Below are 19,337 nucleotides of genomic sequence, written 5' to 3'. Positions count from 1 at the left end.
CTAGTTTGAAGATAAGTTACAGCTTGATGCCCACATGGGAGGCAGTTGAATTTGTGTCGTCAGCAAAATGTCTATTGTAACATGGAAACCAAATGACAATGAATTAACAACAAAATGACTGTTTCAAATTGCCAAAATTACTTTATTCTTTTTAACATTGACAAAATAACAGCAAACAAACTGAAATAAGTGAAAATACAACATACATGTATATACATCTGAGTACATTATCATGACCTTGAATCTTTACTTATTTGACATAGAAAACTTTTTTCTTTAAGTTTTTCTCTCAGTATAATGAATCACAAGGGAACACAATCATGTTGCATAATAATATGATTCTTTGAATAGAAGAACCCAGGTCAATTAAAAAAGAGGGAGAAGCAAATATAGCCTTTTATACTATGTCTTTAAAAAAAAGTATGTCTATCGTAACATGGAAACCAAAAACAAAGAATCGATTCTCTAACAGCTACCTTCTGATAAGTTACACTCCAATTTTAAACTAGCATACTTTCTATTCAATAGGTTTTTTTTTTTACATTTACATTCAGATCCGAAAGCATCTGGTATAGCTTTACCAGCACCACCCTTGCTCCAAGGCCGTGGAATTTTATTTGGAAAACTAGTCAAAGCGAAATGAAATTCCACGACCTGGGAGCAAGGTTGGTGCTGGAACTGTCTTCACAATGTCATTAGCAGTGATCCATGCAGAGTCCGCCCAAGTGTAGTTTTTCTCATTTCCCTTTTCCTTGTCCAGGTAAGTCACTTTCAGCTCTTCGCCGTCAACCTCGGTCACCTTCGCATAAAAACGCACTGTGCGGTTTCTCCCCCCAACAGCCACCAAGCAGAAATCTCCAACGGATGGAGGGGCTTTAGTGTGGGGCTCATCAATGTGGGCAGGGTGGGGCTCATCAGGGTGGGGCTCATCGGGGTGGGGCTCATCAGGGTGGGGCTCATCGGGGTGGGGCTCATCAGGGTGGGGCTCATCAGGGTGGGCAGGGTGGGGCTCATCAGTGTCGTCAGGTGCTTGCTGGTTGATTATGCGGCCATTGGCTGGTTTGAGAGTTTTCGTGGTCCATTGGCCCACAACGTCAAGTTTCAAACATTCACCAACGCCGGACAGGCAAGGGAGGCAGGCACACGACAGCATCCGTGTGAGCAGGACAAATTCGTTCACGCACTTCACAGCATGAAGACTGCGTGTTCCCGGAAGTGTGGAGACGCCCTCTCTTGCTCGGTTTATGTCCGCGCTTGGAACAAAGAAAAACGTCCGCAAACTGTGGTGGCATCCAGGTCCCTCAGGCTGCTTGACAAGTGATGAGGTGCTGCAGAAATTGAACATTTCCTCCGCTGATGAGATGATAGCTGCACCAGATTTGATGGCCCTTGTCGCTGCGCTCTTCACGACTGCACTCTCTCCGTCCGAGGGGCCTTTCCCGTGTCTTGAACCAAAAAAATGTCTTTCAAAGGCACAGTGGTAGTCTCTCCTTGCACAGCTGATGTCGTACAGTGGGCCACGGGACTTGTACTGTGCAGCACAGCCATCTGTGAACTGCACAACGTGGTGGATATTGATGCCTCTGGTATCCTTCAGGTGGTTGTGGGCAATCTGCTGGAAGGAGTTGACAGCATGGTAGTCGTGCTGACGGTCATCACTGATAAAAATCAGCGATTCCATCACTTGATCCTCACACTCCTTGCAGCGATAATAGCAGACAGTCGGATGCACTGTGACCTGCACACATGGGGCAGAAGGCATGCTTATTATCCCATGTAAAATGATGTATCCCCGATTATGCAGTCCTTTTCAGCATCTACTGTTCAATAATACTGATTTGTTATCTTGAAAATAAAGAGATATTTGACTGGCTCATTGTCAAACCAATACGCCGTTTCAAATGTTGACAAATAAAATATCTTAAACCTGGCTCTACCTTATTCCCTGATTGTAACTGCCCCTTCAAATATAATTTTGTTTCCTATTATATAAATAAAAGATTTAATGATGTTCCATGTGTGTAGATGCTGTGTTGATGTTCACTCATACATTGATATAAAAAGACGATGATGTAGTTGATGGTTTAGTAGATATTCTTTATTTATGTTGAACTTACAGTATTTTCAAGAAAGGATGAAGGAGAATAATTTGAAGATGATGAATGCTAAATACCTGATCATGATGCCAGTGTGCTGCCTGGATCTCGTCTTGAAATGTGCACCCGAAATTCTCTGCGAAGTCCAGAACCATCACGACTCTGCCTGGCTCCAGGTTCTGCCTGGAAAGCTCAAACTGCTGGTATTGCCAATCAGCCCTGCACACAGTCAATCAATCACATACATTAATAATATTAAATTATGTCAACCTTAAAGCAGTTAAGATATAAAATGAATATGCATGTACATGGTGGATATTTTGTAAACATCTTAAATATTAAACTATTTACCTGAATAAGTGAGCAGCCAGGAAGACGACTTCATTCTTCAGCTCTCTCTTCAGATCCTCGATGGTACCATGTTTCGTCACCAATCCCTTCCGGTCAACCTAAAACAAAATAAACACGCACATACTAAAAAACAGGAAACACAATAGGAGGCTTATCAGGAATGCATTTTTAACGTAGTTAAAAAGTGGTGTTTTTACTTGAGTACTTTTAAGGAATTTTTTTAAATAAATACTTTCATTGTGTAACATTGCTTTTATTTTTTTGCATCACATAGGCCTAAAAACCCATTCGCTGGTACAAAAAGACTTAAATCTTAAATTCTAAAAAAAATTTATAATAAATAGTAAATTAAAATTAAGAAATATATGAATATAATATTTCACAATTTGTCTAACCTCTTTGCCCTTGACAACAACATGCTTGTTCTGCCATCTCTGCCACTTCACTTCCTCGTTGACACAGAGGCCACTCAGGTGGTGGTCCAGGTTGTCGCTGTCGCACTGCTCACAGGTTCGCATGGCGCAACTGTGCTGCCACTTGCCTTGTTGTCTACCGCAGGTGATGAGGTCAACCGCATGGTATGCATGACGAATGCGGCAAGCGTTGTTGATTCGTGCAGCCAAGCCATTGAGTGCTTTGATCTTCAGACTCACATTCTCGCAATACTCGCAGAGACACTGCCTCAATAAATTCCTCCGTGTCGGCCTCACATGTGCAGGGCGACAAAATGCAAAGTGGGAGAAGCTGACAGAGCTTCCTGTGCTCTCCACAAACTCCATGTGAAGCTCTTGGAGGGGTTTTTGCAGCACCGATGCAGCAGCACCACTTTTTGTGCTCACTGTTTTCTTTGATGGCAATGATGTAGCAGCAGAGACGTAGAAATCAGTAATTTGAGACTGCAGCTTTCGTTCTTTTCTTAGCGTTTTGGAAGTTGCCAGAAGGAGAGCCTTGTGGGTGAACGGCATAGGTGAGGAGCTGTCAGCCTTTTGTGAATTCCGATAGACATCCATGAGCACTTGCCTCGTGTGGTTACTGGACTTTGAGCGACTTTTCTTCAGCTGCGCCACCATCTTTTCAACCTGAATGCCCAGCTGTGATAGATAAGGTGATGCCACTCCCATTGACTGCAGAGCAGCTTTCTTTCTTGGCGACGCATTCTTCTGCAGACCCACGAACACTCTTGCAAATTTGGAGGGACTTTTTGGTAAGGCGGACTTTGCTCTTGACAGCGCTTTTCTTTGAGCTGCTGGGGTGCTGCTTGAACTTGACGTTGAAGACGGAGCTGCTGGGGTGCTGCTTGAACTTGACGTTGAAGACGGAGCTGCTGGGGTGCTGCTTGAACACACACTCGCCTGTGCTGAGATATTTTTCTTCTCTTGGTATTTTGCCCTCCGCTTCTCATTTTTTCTTCTGCGCCTTTGTGGTGTCATTTTAGCTGCCTGCTGTCTTTTCTCCTCCCTCCAGTTGGCCCTCTTTTGTTCTTGACTTGCTCTTGTTGTTGGTTCTTTCTTCCGTGCCCTCATAGCTTGCATGCGCAGCCTGGACTGTTCGCGTTGAAAGGCTTTCTGTTCTTCCGTTGATTTTGCTCTGTACAGCTTACAGCGTTCTCGTTGCTTTTCAACGTACATGTTGTACTTCTCAGGGTCATCTTTGAGCCGGTCTTTGTATGCTTTGCAAGCTTCAGCGTTGGTTTTTGGCTTTTTCCGTTGCGGTGGTGGGGAGGTTGGTACATTTTCTGCTTCCTGTAGTTTGTGCTGACCCTTCAACACAATTCTTAGACTTGACCTTGAAGCCATGCCACGGACTAGACACGAACAGGGTAGCTGGAAGCACAAACATCAGTGTCACTTCACACACTCACACATACAAATTGGGAAAAAGTTCTTTTACAAAGTGCAAGGATAAAGTGACAAAAGCGGAAAAGGTACAAAAGCAGAAAATCATCCAAAAGGTGAAAGCTTCCTATCCCTGTCCACTTTGCAGTCCTCCCCAAAACAGTTACGCAAGACAGTCAGTTCAATATTATCAATAAAAATTATGTTTTTAAATTTAGAAATGGAAATATGCATGTTTAAATTAATTAGTGAATACAAGAAGAAGTCATACAACTAGCTAAAACAGTCAGCACGTTACTTTGAGGAAATGTCAAATGATCGTAACCAGAAACCAGTAGTGCACAGAAGAAGTGAAAACATTGTCTTCCAGTTACGCAAGACAGTCAGTTCAATATTTTCAATAAAAATTATGTTTTTAAATTTAGAAATGGAAATATGCATGTTTAAATTAATTAGTGAATACAAGAAGAAGTCATACAACTAGCTAAAACAGTCAGCACGTTACTTTGAGGAAATGTCAAATGATCGTAACCAGAAACCAGTAGTGCACAGAAGAAGTGAAAACATTGTCTTCCAGTTACGCGAGACTTCCGGTGAAACGCTCATTGAAAACAAGTGAATATCAATTGACAGGGCTAAAAAAACCATGCAAGTTATTTCATCAAAACTGCACATTTAACAGCCAGACCTTTCCTTAAGCGTTTTAAATGTGAGAAAATCGTAAAGTGGTCATAATCTGGAGTCTTTCGTAACAAGAAAACGTGTTGTCAAAAACTAAAATGGCGACCTTGTTTCCAGTTACGATACACGGAGGAGCAAAGAATTTCGGCTAAAAAAAAATGCAAACGACACCCATCAATCCTAAAAATGGCTTTCCGAATTTATTTCAACATCAAACAATAATTTCGTAGCAAGCAATTTCAAGAGAAGTTGTTTACATGTTCAAATTCAAAGGAAAATCAGTGTCAAGGGTGAATCAACATTCCAAGACTCGGGACAAGAGACATTTTCGAAGTCAATTGGAGAACTTCACATGGTGAATTTGCGAAGATTTAGACATTGAAGGCATTAAAAATTAGCCTGTAATCCTAAATAAAGCATCAATGAAATCATAACACAAAAGAACTTACCGTATTTGCCTGTTAAGTTCTGCTAAACAGAAAGCGTTGTCTTTCGTAACAAAGGAACACAACCAGAACCGAAAGCCCACCACTTGAAACACGCGGCTAATTCCTCATTCGCAGTTACAAACTACACTCTAGTATCCTTCCGCATCAAAATGTGTACGTGAAACACACAAAATAGTTCGTCTTTTCTCGTTCTACAGTGAGATTTTGCCTTTGATTACAAGTCTTTCGTAACTAGCAAATCCGGAAGCGATTTGTGTAAACAAAGTTTATGCTTGCTAAACTTCTCTTTCCGAAAAAACAACAAGAAAACAGTGCATGTGTTGTGATGGAAAAATACCCACTTTACGATATGACGTCACAACAATGTATTCCTACGCGAGGTTGCAAGAGCTGAATGAATAGTTCGTTGAGTGCAGATTTGGAAACCACACGTTACGATAGACTGGTTTTCAAAGTCCAGCTAATATTATAAAAATTATAAAACACATACATTTTCTAAATTTACAACATAATTAATATTCTATTAACAGATAATAAAAACATGTCTCTTATCATATTTCACAATCTTTGTTCATGAAAACAATCGATAAGGAAAACCCGATCACTGATGTCACAAATCGGGACTCAATTTTGACCTACATTCTGATATTTTCGACCAATTTTTTTCCAAAACAAAAAAAAATCTATGACTGGTAACTGTCTATATTATTTCTTCAATCAATTTAGATTTGGTTTATACTGACGAGATTTAGGATTTGTGTATGTGTTAGTAAAAAAACAGATTTCTTTTTTACAACCCTTGAAGATCCCAGTTTTTTGGAATGACCCTTATACATTTCTGTTTATTGTAATGGAGGGATATAACTTGTCAAGGTCAATCTTTTTCAGTATGGTGTCATTTTTTTCATACAGAGAGGTTCAATTGTACAAATTTGAGCACAGAGATTTTTTTTTTTTTAGGCTTTTATTGACTACGTACATCCATTACAATTTTGAACATTGTTTACAGGACTGTGACCAAGGGAGACTGGCTGAGGGTGGTGTTCCACAGCAGCAAAGGTCAAAGTGCCATGGAATATGTTGCGAAGGTAGGCTTTGTCCTCTTAGGTCTTTGTCCTCAGTTGTTTGTTGTATAAGTTATTTAGAAGCTAATCTCATGTGGTAAACAAAGGTCTTTTTTTGTGTGTGCATAGTCCACATTAGCTCATTTCACAGAGGCAAGGTAAGGACAAAAGAAACACATAACTCCAGTAACTTGGCTTAAAAATGTTTTAAAAAGGCAAAATTTGCAAGGTTTTTGGTTAATATTGTCTCTGAGAGGTTTCTTCGAATATTATTGTTAATCAATTTATAACTGTGTGTTTTAGGTCCTGGACATTGATGGGACAGAGACTTGTGTCAGCTGCCTCAGGCCCCCGTTCACACCTCGGTCTAAGCAGTTCACCTACCCGAAAGAGCCTGATGAGACCTGGATTTCTCGGGACCAGATCACAGCATTTCTGGGACACCCGTCCATCTCCCGGGATGCATATTCATTTGACAGCCTATAAATGTTGACCTTTGTCATGAAAAATGTGTTTGTTATGTCTGAATGGCTGTTTTATTACACATTACAGAAGTTAGTTACTTTAAGGTGATGCAGCCCAATGTCTTGATGTGCTTTTGGTGTCCATGTTTCAACTTTGTTTGTTTGTTTGTTTGCTTAACGCCCAGCCGACCACGAAGGGCCATATCAGAGCGGCATGTTTCAACTGCGCGGTCCTCGTTTCAACTGCCCATCAAACCTGATTATGCAACATTATTTGTCAAACACTAATTTTATCTTTCTAAATGAAATTCACATGTAACAATATCTTGATCTACAACTGAATTATTACATTTACTTTGATCAAGATTTCTTTTCAAGGTCCTACAGAGAAGTTTGTTGACAAAATTGTGAGTCCATTTTACTGAACAAACTACCACCCAAATGATATGCTTAATGTACATAAAGTAAAAAAAAAAAAAAATCAAACCTGATAATGTTGAAATGACCAAATGAGAGTATTAGAAAGGGTAAAATGTTCCTGATACTTTAATATCATTTTTGAATAATTAATTTTCTGTTCATTTCGTGTCCTTGTTTCAACTGCCCGATTTTTCAAGTCGTCTTCTAAATACCTCCACAAAAGACAAACTAAAGAAATTTTTTTACAACTTTTTCCAGTTACTGTTGCATTGAAGTATTGGGCATCACATATTTAATTAGCAAGTGCTTACTCAATGGTTTAATTTTGAAGGTACATGTCACACATTTGACCACTGTTCCTGAGAACTACCCCAATATGAGCTATATGCATGCATAGGATGACCGTATTGCTTTTTTTGCGTTTTCAGGGTATGCCGCTTTGCGCCTGGTTTTCATAAATAAGGACCAGGACTATAAAAACAAGAGGCGAAGCCTTCAAGGCTCACGTAAGAAATCGACAAACAGTAACACAAACTCAATCACTCCGTCACACATACACACACACACACACACACAGTAAGCATAGGTGAAACTGTGCAAGAAAGCGAGACACTGGATCTGCCAACTAGTCTCGGCCCGCTCACAATAACAATGACCGAGACTTTCAGTAATTCCTTCGCGTGACGTCTACCCTCTTACGTCATAATGTGACGTCTTCAAATGTTAGTTTCTATCACACACGTCAAACACTTTTGACCGAGACGTAATCTTCTTATGCGAGCTTTATCCATAGACTCGGAAATGTTAAAGTTTCTATCACACACACACACACACACACACACACACACACACACACACACACACACGCATGCACAGACAGACAAAAGTTAGCATCGCATAGGCTACACTTACATGAGCCAAAAATTACTGTTTTTAGTTGTAACAAACTCACTTTGTTGGAAAAACATGTCCTTTGAATTGTGTGACAACATTTATTTTGTGGAATTTGAGTGTGTAAATACTAAAATAGTAATTTGCTGAACACAATACTGTGAAACCTGCCCGTTATACTTTTTTTTTTTTTTTTTTTGGTGGGGGGGTTGGGTGGGGGGGGGGGGGGGGGGGGGGGGAGAGATTGAACATTTATATACATTTTGATTTTATCAAAAGATGAGACATTCTGGCCAGCGACTGAGCTGGAGTTTTTTGATAAATTAAATTCATCACAAAATCTTTAGATTTGTTACGAAATACATTTCGGTCAATTTCATCCTCAATTTAGAAAAAAAACACCATTCTGATTCGTTTTTAATTTAGATAAAATGTATTGCATTTATAAACATGCATACAAATATGGATCCGATTGTTGCCGGTAAATGACGAGATTAGCAGCACTAATATATATATTTTGTTACCACTTTATAAGCTTGGCTACTGAGTGTGAAGGCTTTCTTCGTATAACTAAACAATTATCATACAATATTTTCATGTGAACTTTGAGCTGTGATAGATATATATCATGAAAACACGAGCTTTCACAACCGGGCAAAAAAAACATTGTGTCCACGTTTTACGTGATACCTATATTTCGCGCATGCGTTATAGGGAGCGGCGCTGATGAACATGAGGTGTTTTCAAATCAAACACATTCTTGCCAGAGGACATAAGGTAAGACAGTTTTCTCTTTGAACTATACATTTTCAGAATTGAATGTTTTTCCTCTTTCAGTAATTCTAACAGTAAGGAATGTTAACAGTAGTAAACAAGCGTTCTCTCAAGTTTCCTTGGGCGAATCGATGATTACGTGAAGCTAGATGAAACATTTTTAATTTTTTGAACGTAGGTGATAGTACTAGTTTATACTTTTGTGATTTAAAATTTTTTTGATATTTATTTGTTGCAGCAGAAGTACTATTACAAAGTACGTTGGGAAGGTTACTCTCCAGCAGATGACACCAGGGAACCAAAAAATCACTTGCCCCAACATATCTATCGAGCATTTGATGAAGTAAGTAGAATCATGGCTGCATAGGAATTAAGGGAGGAGGGGTTTGTTTTCATTTTCGTTCTGGCTATTTTCATTTTTGTTCTGGTTATTTTCTACATGAGTGTTAAAAGTCAGTCAGTCAACCATTTTGTCCAGATTGTACGCAACCACGAAGGGTTAAATCGCGACGGGGAAAGGGGGAAGATGGGATTTTTGTTTGTTTGTTTGCTTAACGCCCAGCCGACCACGAAGGGCCATATCAGGGCGGTGCTGCTTTGACATATAACGTGTGCCACACACAAGACAGAAGTCGCAGCACAGGCTTCATGTCTCACCCAGTCACATTATTCTGACACCGGACCAACCAGTCCTAGCACTAACCCCATAATGCCAGACGCCAGGCGGAGCAGCTTGCCGACTTCCTCCCTGGTGGCAAGTTTGGACAAGAGCTCCCATCACACCTTCAAGATGAACTGAGTCACTGCCCGTTGACTAACCTCATGGGTTGAAACGTTTTCGGTGAACTGGATTTTGATATGAACAAAAGACGCAACATCGCTCCACAACCGATCGTCGACTCAGATGATGAAGCATAACAGAACATGACAGTGGCTCAGCAGTAAAACAAAGGAACATGCTACAGAGCTTCTCGCCAGTGCACGAAAAATGGCCAAGCCTTTGCAAGAGAAACATCGCCAGCAGGAGCGCCTTGTTGTTCAGCATGTGCGCGAAAAACTTCTGCAAAACAAACGTGAAAAGATGCTGAAAGAAGCTGAAGTTGCGCAAAAGAAAGCAGAATTGATCCAGAGAGTGTTGACGCATGGAGGACCTTGCCAACAGGCCATCGATCTGTTTGTTTGTTTGTTTGTTTGCTTAACGCCCAGCCGACCACGAAGGGCCATATCAGAACAGGCCATCGATGTTGATCGTCTTGTCCGCAGACTTCGAGAGGAAAGAATGGCACCTGGACGCATCAAGAAAATGCTGTTGGATCAAATCCGCTACCAGAAAATCATTTTGATGACCGGAAAGGATCTACGCTTGGCAGTCTCTCAGTCTCTGCGGACAGTTCAGCAAGCACTTCAAGATCATCTTGGAGGTGACATCGCATTGGACCTCATGACCTCCCTGCCGGTGACAGCGAAACCAGCTCAGAGAGTGAGACTGAAGATCCAGTCCCAGCAAAGCGGCAGCGTCTTGCGTCTGTGGAAAGGACCCCCTTTTTGTTCACGAGTCAAGGAGAATGGGTTGCTGTGTTCTACGATGAGAAACATTATATTGGGCAAGTTGTCGACATCCACGCTCCTTCAGAAGCCCAGGTACAGTTTCTCCAAAAAAGCAGAGGAAACAATGCTTTCTTCAGATGGCCAGATATTGAAGATGTTGCGGATGTGAACGCCCGCTTCGTCTTTCGATCTGATATTGATGTTGTCCCAATTGGTGATGCCAGGATCTGGAAAGTCCCCTTGCATCAGGAAATCTGAGGCATATGACCGGCTTCGTTCCCAACTTGGTGATTAGAAAATCTGCATCTCCAGCTGTAACCGACTTTGAAGTGCTTGATTCACATGCCACTTTGCCAGTAATGAAGTATGAACGACATTAACTCTTTTATGACTAGCAGTAGCACTGCCGCCTGCTGTTTTGCCTCTGGACCTGGGCTTGCCACCTGCAAAAACAGTGTCGTTTGATAAAGATTGTTCTCAGAAACTGGAAATTCCGCGAAACGTCACACGCCGTCAGTCTTTCATCTGTATGACATTACTACCACGACACAAGCTTACTTGGACGTATCTCCTCAAAATGGATGCCTGATCTAAAGACACGGTTCACGATGGTACTGCTACTGAACGTTCACGTAACATGGGCTCTTCCTCAAGTTCCTGACTGTACTGTGCTGTCGAAGGTATGTCTCGATTATTTTCCTTTTTGCGTTTTATTCCTTTTCGCACAAATTTCAGTCGATTTAGTGCAGATTTCTGTAACTATTAAACTTGTGTACATTTTTGGCTTAGAGGTGATCTCATTTCTCCACATGCAGGATATCAGGCTTGAACGAGCTCATTTGCCGAATATAAAATGGATTACCTGTCCGTCCGCGAGTTAACGAATAGGTCGGGCAAATTTTTTTTTAATGCAGAACATTAAATTATTTATTTATTGTATTTCAGCTTAACTTATACAGTAGTGTGAAAGAGCTCGTCATGCTGATTCCAACGATACCAAAACGATTTCTGTGGGACAATTAGAAGCGAAGTTACAAAAACTGAGTATTGTAATGAATTTGCGATATACTTTCGCGCAAATAAAATGGCACATTTTCATGTGTTTGGATGTGATTTTAAAGTACTTTTACTTGGTACAACATCATATAGTAAATCAACGATGGACTTGGCATACAGGTTAAGCTAAAAAGGACTGAATTGTCATTTCTAGTCAAATCATTTTAATTTTACAGTGGTCTGAAGTCGCCAAATTCATTCAGCAGTTTCCAATACCGCACAAATTCACGCGCATTAATTAAATCAATAAAAATTCGTAACTTTCTTCCTAATAAACTGAGGAAAATAAAATTGATACCATTGGAATCAGAATTAAAAGATCTATCAGAAAAACACATGGTTGAAACTGAGCAATTGCATTTTAAAATCAGTTTGGAGTTGCTACATGCATACCAGGTCACCAAGAAAGAAAACTGCTTTGCTTGCTGAAGGTTTTCTTAAACCTCTCCAGAAGACCCAACAGGCGAAGAAAAAGTTGTTTGCCGCCAGGAAACGGAGGAAAGATGCTCTTTCAAAAGAGACAACTGCCAAGGTACACACTTTCTACCTTCGCGAGGACATCTCATGCATTCTCCCGGATAAGCGGTATGCGAGAAAGGAGGGGCCTGGATATTTGCTGCAGCAGACACTGAGCGGTGCATATCGCATTTTTGTACAGGACAACCCTGATGTAAAGATCGGTTACACGAAATTCACCAAACTTCGCCCCAAGAACGTCAGGAAAATCTCCTCTTCCTTCTCCGAGACGTGTGTCTGTGTGTACTGCTTTAATGTGAAACTGAAACTGCAGGCTCTAAACTATGCTGTGAGTACATCAGGATGCTGCAGTGAGAAAATTCTGGATGAACGAGGTTTGATTAACATTCTTCTTTGTGAGAAAGGCGTTTCTAAATTTCTTGCAGCCGCCTGTGTCCAGGGATCATGCCACACATGCGAAGACATCGCAGCAACCCTTACGAAGCACTTCCAGGATCTCCTGACTTCCAACCCAATCGTCACTTGGAATCGGTGGTGCAGAATCAACAAAGAAGGAAGAACAGTCCATGAACCTGTGACGAGGCGAGCAACTGCGAAGGAGCTGATGGCCGAACTCATTGAAGATCTTCGGAAACCTACCTTAAACACCACATTTGTTCAGCATTTATTTAAAGCCTGGTGGCAGCAGGATCAGTACCGGCGCTTGAAAGAGGAGCTGAAACCAGATCAGGTGATGCTGGTAATGGACTTCGCCGAAAACCGCAAAGCACAATTTCAGGACGAGGTGAGACAGCAGATAACCTTCCATCCTGTGATTGCCTACTACTGGCAGCCAAACAACACAGCGGGCCAGCTTGTCCGCCACACCTTGGACTTTCTCAGTGATGACATTCAACACGACTATCATGCAGTTCACGCCTTCACGGAAAGGACAATTTCCCACCTTCGAGAATTGGGCGGCGTTCGTCCTGGCACTGAATTGTACATCTTTTCAGACGGCTGTGCGGCTCAATACAAGGGAAAGGGCACCTTCGCTGACCTCACCAACTACACTGAACCCATACAAAGGATCTACTTTGGATCGGAACATGGCAAGGGCGAGGCAGACGGCGAGACTGGCGTGGTGGGCAAGAGTGTGGAGACTGCAGTTCTCTGTCGAAAGGTAAGCTTTTAATATTTTCTTTAACATGAAAACTAAAACATTCTGAAAGCTCTGAGCTTTTAAATCACAAACTGCTAAAACATGTAAATCACTTAATTAATGCACAGCAGTGTTCTTATTAAATGTGAGTTAATACTTTATCACTTCAGACACATATAGTTAGTTATACAGCTCAAAGTAGTGTTATTCCTGTTGGGCACCCTTGAGTTATGAAACCCTGAAAACAATTTTCATAGTGGCAGTTTTCACTTATTTTTTTACTAATTTTGTGTGTTGCAGGTATTCATTCGAGACGCCAAAGATTTTTTCCACTGGTGCTCGTCAAACCTCACGAAAGATGAGCCTCGATCCAAGCGCGCATTTTTCCTTGTGCCGTCTGAGGACATCATCTGCCTGCGCCCCGCCTCTGTGGTCAGTCATACTTGGCTGCAGAAAATTCCACCAAGTGGTTGGTGTCTCTCCACTTGTCTTGAAGGCCAGGAATTTGGCTTGTTTTTGCGGAGGATGCCAGGGAAGTTTCGCAGGCGCGAAGCGCCAAGACTTTTAGGGGGGTCCGGGGGCATGCCCCCCCGAAAAAAAAAATTTCAAGGGTGCAATTTGGTGCAATCTGGGGCTATCTGAGCCTTAAAATTGGATTCAAACATGGCCCCAAAATACATACAAAATGAAGCAATCGATTGGAAAAATACGGAAAATCAAAAAAAATACGGATTATTTTTTTCGAAAATACGGAGAATTTTCATGCCTGACTTGTCAGGGCAGCTACTAAGCATCAACAACTGCGGAAAAAAAACCGACAGGCAGAGTGTCAAGCTTTGGAATCGAGGAGACAACTGCTTACAGAAAACAAAAGAAAGAAGGCTGCCCAAGAGGAACGAAAAGGCAGAAGACGATTCTGATTATTCAACGCCTGGGGCCTCACAATGGACCTTGCAACAGCTCCCGTGATGTTCGCCGCCTCCTAAAAACATACAGGAAACAGGGTGAGAAGCTTCTTGCTGTTCGAGCAGAGTTGCAGTACCACAAACTAATCCTGAAAAGGTCATCCCCCCTTCTGCGGGTGACACCGAAGTTGCCAGATCTGATCACCAACTTGAAGGAGTTCCTTGGGGGAGAGCCTGGATCAAGTTCTTATGATACGGAGGAAGAAAACTCTGCTCCCCCACCCAGGAAAAAGCCTCGCCGGCAGAGGGATTTCAGTGATTCGGCGTCTGACAATGCGGTTTCCAGCTGCAGTGATGAAGAAGATGAAGAAGAACCGGCAGAAGAACTGGAAGAAGAAGATCCTGACCCTGCTTTGTTGGCAAACACTCTTGACTTGGGCTTCACGTTCCAAAACATCAACCCTGGCACTTTCGTTGCTGTCGCATATGACGATGGATATTTTGTAGGAGAGGTGGAGACAAAGATCAGCCCGGACACTGCTGATGTCAATTTTATGTGCAATTGTGCTGGCAAAAAAACTGTATACAAATATCAGTACCCCCCTGAGAATCGGCATGTTCACGAAAAGTTCGTCATTGCTGCCAATTTTGAATTACAGTCCACAAATGGCAGATTCTGGACCATGACAACAGCCAATTCACAGGAAATAATGACAAAATTCCAAGCTTTCAAGGCTCTCTTCTTCGACCAGAATTTCCTTTAGGTACAGTCGAACCCACCTAAAATGAACACGCTAGTTACGAATTTTGACTTATAACGTATTAGTTTTAAGTTCCCAACTGAATACCTCTTTCTTCATGCTTAAAAAAAATGCTTGAAACGAATTCTTTGTAACGAATTTATGCTTATAACGAGCACTTTTTGGATTCCCAAGCATGCATAATGTCTGTAATTTACTCACGCTTATGACGAAATCTTTAAACTCGTCCCGAGATCGACATATCATGGGAATTTGAGAAGTTTGAATGTGTCAAAGTCGCCGGAATGCAAGTGTTCCGCCATGTTTATTTGGTGTCCAAGGGAGGTCACTTCCCTTGCTTGAACCATCGCTCAACCGATCACTGAATAAAGTTAAACTGATTACACTGTACTCACAAAACAATTTTAAATTTAGAATCAAAGTGATTGATAGCTCAGACACTGAACATGAATGACTGATATAATGATCAGCTTTGATCGCGACTACAGTCAGACAGATCGCCTACAACGATGGCAGAGAACAAGAAGAAACGAGCGAATTTCTCTTGAGAGAAAGCTACAAATTTTACACGACGTCGACATGAAGACTGGATTAAAATCGGCGGTTGCTGCAAAGCATGGGATATCGGCATCCACCCTGTCTACCATACTCAAAAATCGGGTGAAGATCAACGATGCTTTCTCCAAACAACGGTTGGCTACATCGCTTTAAAAAACTAAGAGCCATAAAATGTACAAGACTTAAAAATAAAAAATATAAATCAATCAATTCTCTTAATACGAATTTCGGTTAAGACGAACTTATTTCCCGATCCCCAGTGATTCGTCTTAAGCGAGTTCGACTGTATGTATTGTGCAAAGTGTCCTGCGTGCCGGAGGGGGAGAGGGGGGGGGGGGGGGGGGACAAACTCGAATGGAACCATAGCAACCAGCATATCAAATGAAAGAGATTTGAAATGCTAGAATAATGCACTTTAAATTATTCAAATCGGTTGAGAATTGCAAAAGTTGTAAAAATTGGGCGTGTTTTAGCATTTGCCGCCACCGTTTTTGTGTTTTCAGCCAAATGTGAAGAGCTGCCTTTTACCCAAATATGATCACAGTGGCTTGGAAAAAAATAGGCTATTTCTCTGTACTACTGAGAATGACTGGTGTAAAATGGAAGCCCCTGTGTGGTATATTTTGCATTTATCAGTATGCTGAAGTTGGTTATTTAGCAAAGCGGCCAAAATTGGGCAAAAAACGACTAATTATTTGCTCACGTTTTTGCCAATATCTCAGGTTCTAGTAAAGATAGACACAAAAACTTGTTTGTGTTATGTTTGTTTTCCTGTCCTCTTTCTGGTTTGGCACATTTCATAACTTTATGAGAAAGTTTATTTTTTTACCTGCAGGTACATAGCATAAACGCTTTAAGAAAATTTCTTTTTCTTTAATTGGTGTTTAACGTTGTTTTCAACCGCGAAGGTTATATCGCGACGGAGGGAAGGGGGGAGATGGGATAGAGCCACTTGTCCATTGTTTCTTGTTCACAAAAGCACTAATCAAAAATTTGCTCCAGGGGCTTGCAACGTAGTACAAAATATGACCTTACTGGGAGAATGCAAGTTTCCAGTACAAAGGACTTAACATTTCTTACATACTGCTTGACTAAAATCTTTACAAACATCGACTATATTCTATACAAGAAACACTTAACATGCTGGGGAGCATCGGGTAAATTCTTTCTCGTCCCAACCAATATGGGACTCCCCCTAACCCGCGGGGGGTCTTTAAGAAAATGTAAAATATAGAAAACATGAAAATGTGAGATGTGACTCATACCGTGGTGGAGGGTCACATATTGTACCTCAGCAGTCAGGGAAAAGCAAGTCAAATGTAGCCTGCAAAAGATGGTGGAGGCTGGAGAATGCTCCAAGCAGGCGATTGAGTCTGCTATTTCATCTCAGTTTGTACTTCAATAAAGAAAGTACACAGAAATAAGACAAAATCAATCAAATAAGGACAATTACAATAGTTTTGTCTTCGCGCAATCCCAGCTAACTTTGAAGACGTGCTGACCACCCAACAAGAAAGCCGGTTCCTGCGTGCACAGGACAACTTCCGGCAATACGTCATTTTCGCGACAGATCAGGCTTTGAGAGAACTCGGAGGCTGCACAACCGTTTACATTGACGGGACTTTCAAGTCATGCCCGAGACCTAACCAACTGTTTTTAACAGTTCAAGCGTATCGCAGACCGAGTCGTTGCAATGGCATTAGTGCTGATCATGTCTAAGCAATTAGCAATGGCCTCTGTCCCTAGTCCTGGAAGAGACATAAGAGGGAGATATCAACAAGGCACAGCGCTATGCTGCATATAGACAATTAATTCATTTTGTGGAAATATGGGAGAAGGTGTTCAAATAGCTAATAGCACTACCAGCATAGAGAGGATAGGGACGACCAGGTTGCGACTCTGTGCTAAAGCCTTCAAGACACTGCTTCTCATGTCTGATCGAGCTGCTGTAAAGAAATGTTTTAATGCACAGCTGCAAGAGTTCACGTCAACACAGCTGGGGCTAGACATGTCAGTGCAGTGTGTATACTGCAACGCTCATTATTTGCTCAGACTCAAATCCCGGTCAACAGAAGATGGCTGATGATCTTTGCTTAAAAAGACTTGGGCATGGGGACACACAAAACACACGAGTGTCTCAATAACATGATTTGGACCCGTTGTCCTAAAACCTATCATGGGCATGAGATGTGTAGAGGGAAGCGTGGCTGGTGCTGTGTGAAAATTGGGTGTGTTTATATCAAGTGTGGTAAGTCAGCATATATTTATTGCAGCTGTATATGTATGGCAGGAAAATGTAATCCCACAAAAATACATTTTGGGTAACCCAACTGTGACTGAGTTTTGTATTTTTATCAGTGTGAACATGTGTTTGTGCAGAAGTTGTCCGGCGGAACAGGGCCACCAACGACGATATTAAAAAGGCAGTCCAGGAGTGGTTTAGGTCAACGCCCGACAGGAATGGGGGGGGGGGGGGGGGGGGGGGGGGGGGAGAAAGAGGAAAATTGAGAGAGATAGGACCAGGGTTGAATACAGGGCCACCAGAGATGACATCAAGAAGGCAGTCCAGGAGTGGTTTAGGTTAGCACCAGACAGGAATGGGGGGAGGAAGAGGCAAATTGAGAGAGCTAGGGCCAAGGTTGAATGCGAGAGTGAATGACGAGGGACTGTTGTGTTTGATTGTGTGAAAAGGGTACAATTTGAGGCACACAGCCTTGTGATATTTTGTACATTCATATTTTCTGTGTGTCTGTATAAGGAATGATATTTGTATTTTCACAGAAGCTTGTGGATGACACTGGTTGTTTGAAAGTCTGTTGTTTTTGTATTATTGCTTTCTGGGTTTTTTTCTGCTGCATTGATCTTTTCTTTTTTATGACTGCTTCTTGTTCCATTACACAATGCCTGTCTATTGAGTTTCAACAGCATTAAAACGTTCTACCTTCCTGCAATTTATGGAACAATTTCAGTTCAGATGCTTTAACTCATTCGAGTCGTGCCGGTGAAATATCGCCGGCACTTTTCTCCCATGTGAAAGACGTGCCGGCGATATATTACCGGCAAGATTTGTTATTTTTTTTCCTTGTTGGAAGCGACAAGGAATGCAGGGAGGTAACTGGCAACTGAAAGTACGTTGATTTTAGGAGTTGCTTCCCCTTAACTACTATTAGCATTGGTTTGTCGCCTTCAGCACTGATTTTTCCATGCGGACTGCGACGTACCGTAAAAGTCGACCTATAAGCCGCGACTTTTTTTTCCTAAATGGACCCCTGCGGCTTATAAGGCGGTGCCGCTTATGAATGACTTTTTCTGAATCAGTGGCGTGTATTCGACTTCGCTCAGTGACCTAGTTTCCGGAAGTTGGATCGCCGCTGTGTAATGGCCTTGAATCAGCTGTGTTTACCTCAATTCACTCACTCACCTTCTTTTCGGAAGTTTGAAGCATGACAATAACTCACACAGTAATGGGTTGGCATACACCGGTTTTGATCGATCACTTTGCATTGCTACTACAGAGAACAGCAACACGCACATCTCCTAAAACAAAGCAACGTACAACTGACCACGATGCCGAAAACACGGAGGCAGGCCTATGATGCAGCCTACAAACTTGCTGCCATAGACTTGGCTGTTGAAAAAGGCAATCGCGCTGCTGCTCAACAAATCGGCGTCAATGAAAGCATGATTAGGCGTTGGCGAAAGCAACGAGGCGAACTTGTGAAATGCAAGAAATCCACAAAAGCATTCCGTGGTTGCAAGGCACGCTGGCCACAATTAGAAAACGAAATGGAGGACTGGGTCAACACACAACGTGCGGATGGTCGCGGTGTTTCAACTGTTCAGCTTCGTCTGAAAGCACGCACCAT

The 19,337-nt window shown here is 41.9% G+C and overlaps 1 protein-coding gene across 1 annotated transcript; it reads right to left on the bottom strand.

Annotated features, from left to right (window-relative positions):
• Positions 1–625: 625 nt before the first annotated feature.
• LOC138974371 (uncharacterized) lies at positions 626–4,243 on the bottom strand. Its single transcript, XM_070347088.1, has 4 exons — positions 2,843–4,243; positions 2,448–2,545; positions 2,174–2,315; positions 626–1,738 (listed from the first exon to the last, which is right to left on the bottom strand). Exons 1-4 carry the CDS (start codon positions 4,241–4,243, stop codon positions 626–628), a joined length of 2,754 nt encoding a protein of 917 aa, XP_070203189.1.
• Positions 4,244–19,337: the final 15,094 nt, after the last annotated feature.

Source organism: Littorina saxatilis, linkage group LG8, assembly GCF_037325665.1.
Source record: "Littorina saxatilis isolate snail1 linkage group LG8, US_GU_Lsax_2.0, whole genome shotgun sequence".
NCBI classification, from domain to species: domain Eukaryota; kingdom Metazoa; phylum Mollusca; class Gastropoda; order Littorinimorpha; family Littorinidae; genus Littorina; species Littorina saxatilis.
This window is presented reverse-complemented; position numbering and strand designations above follow the sequence as displayed.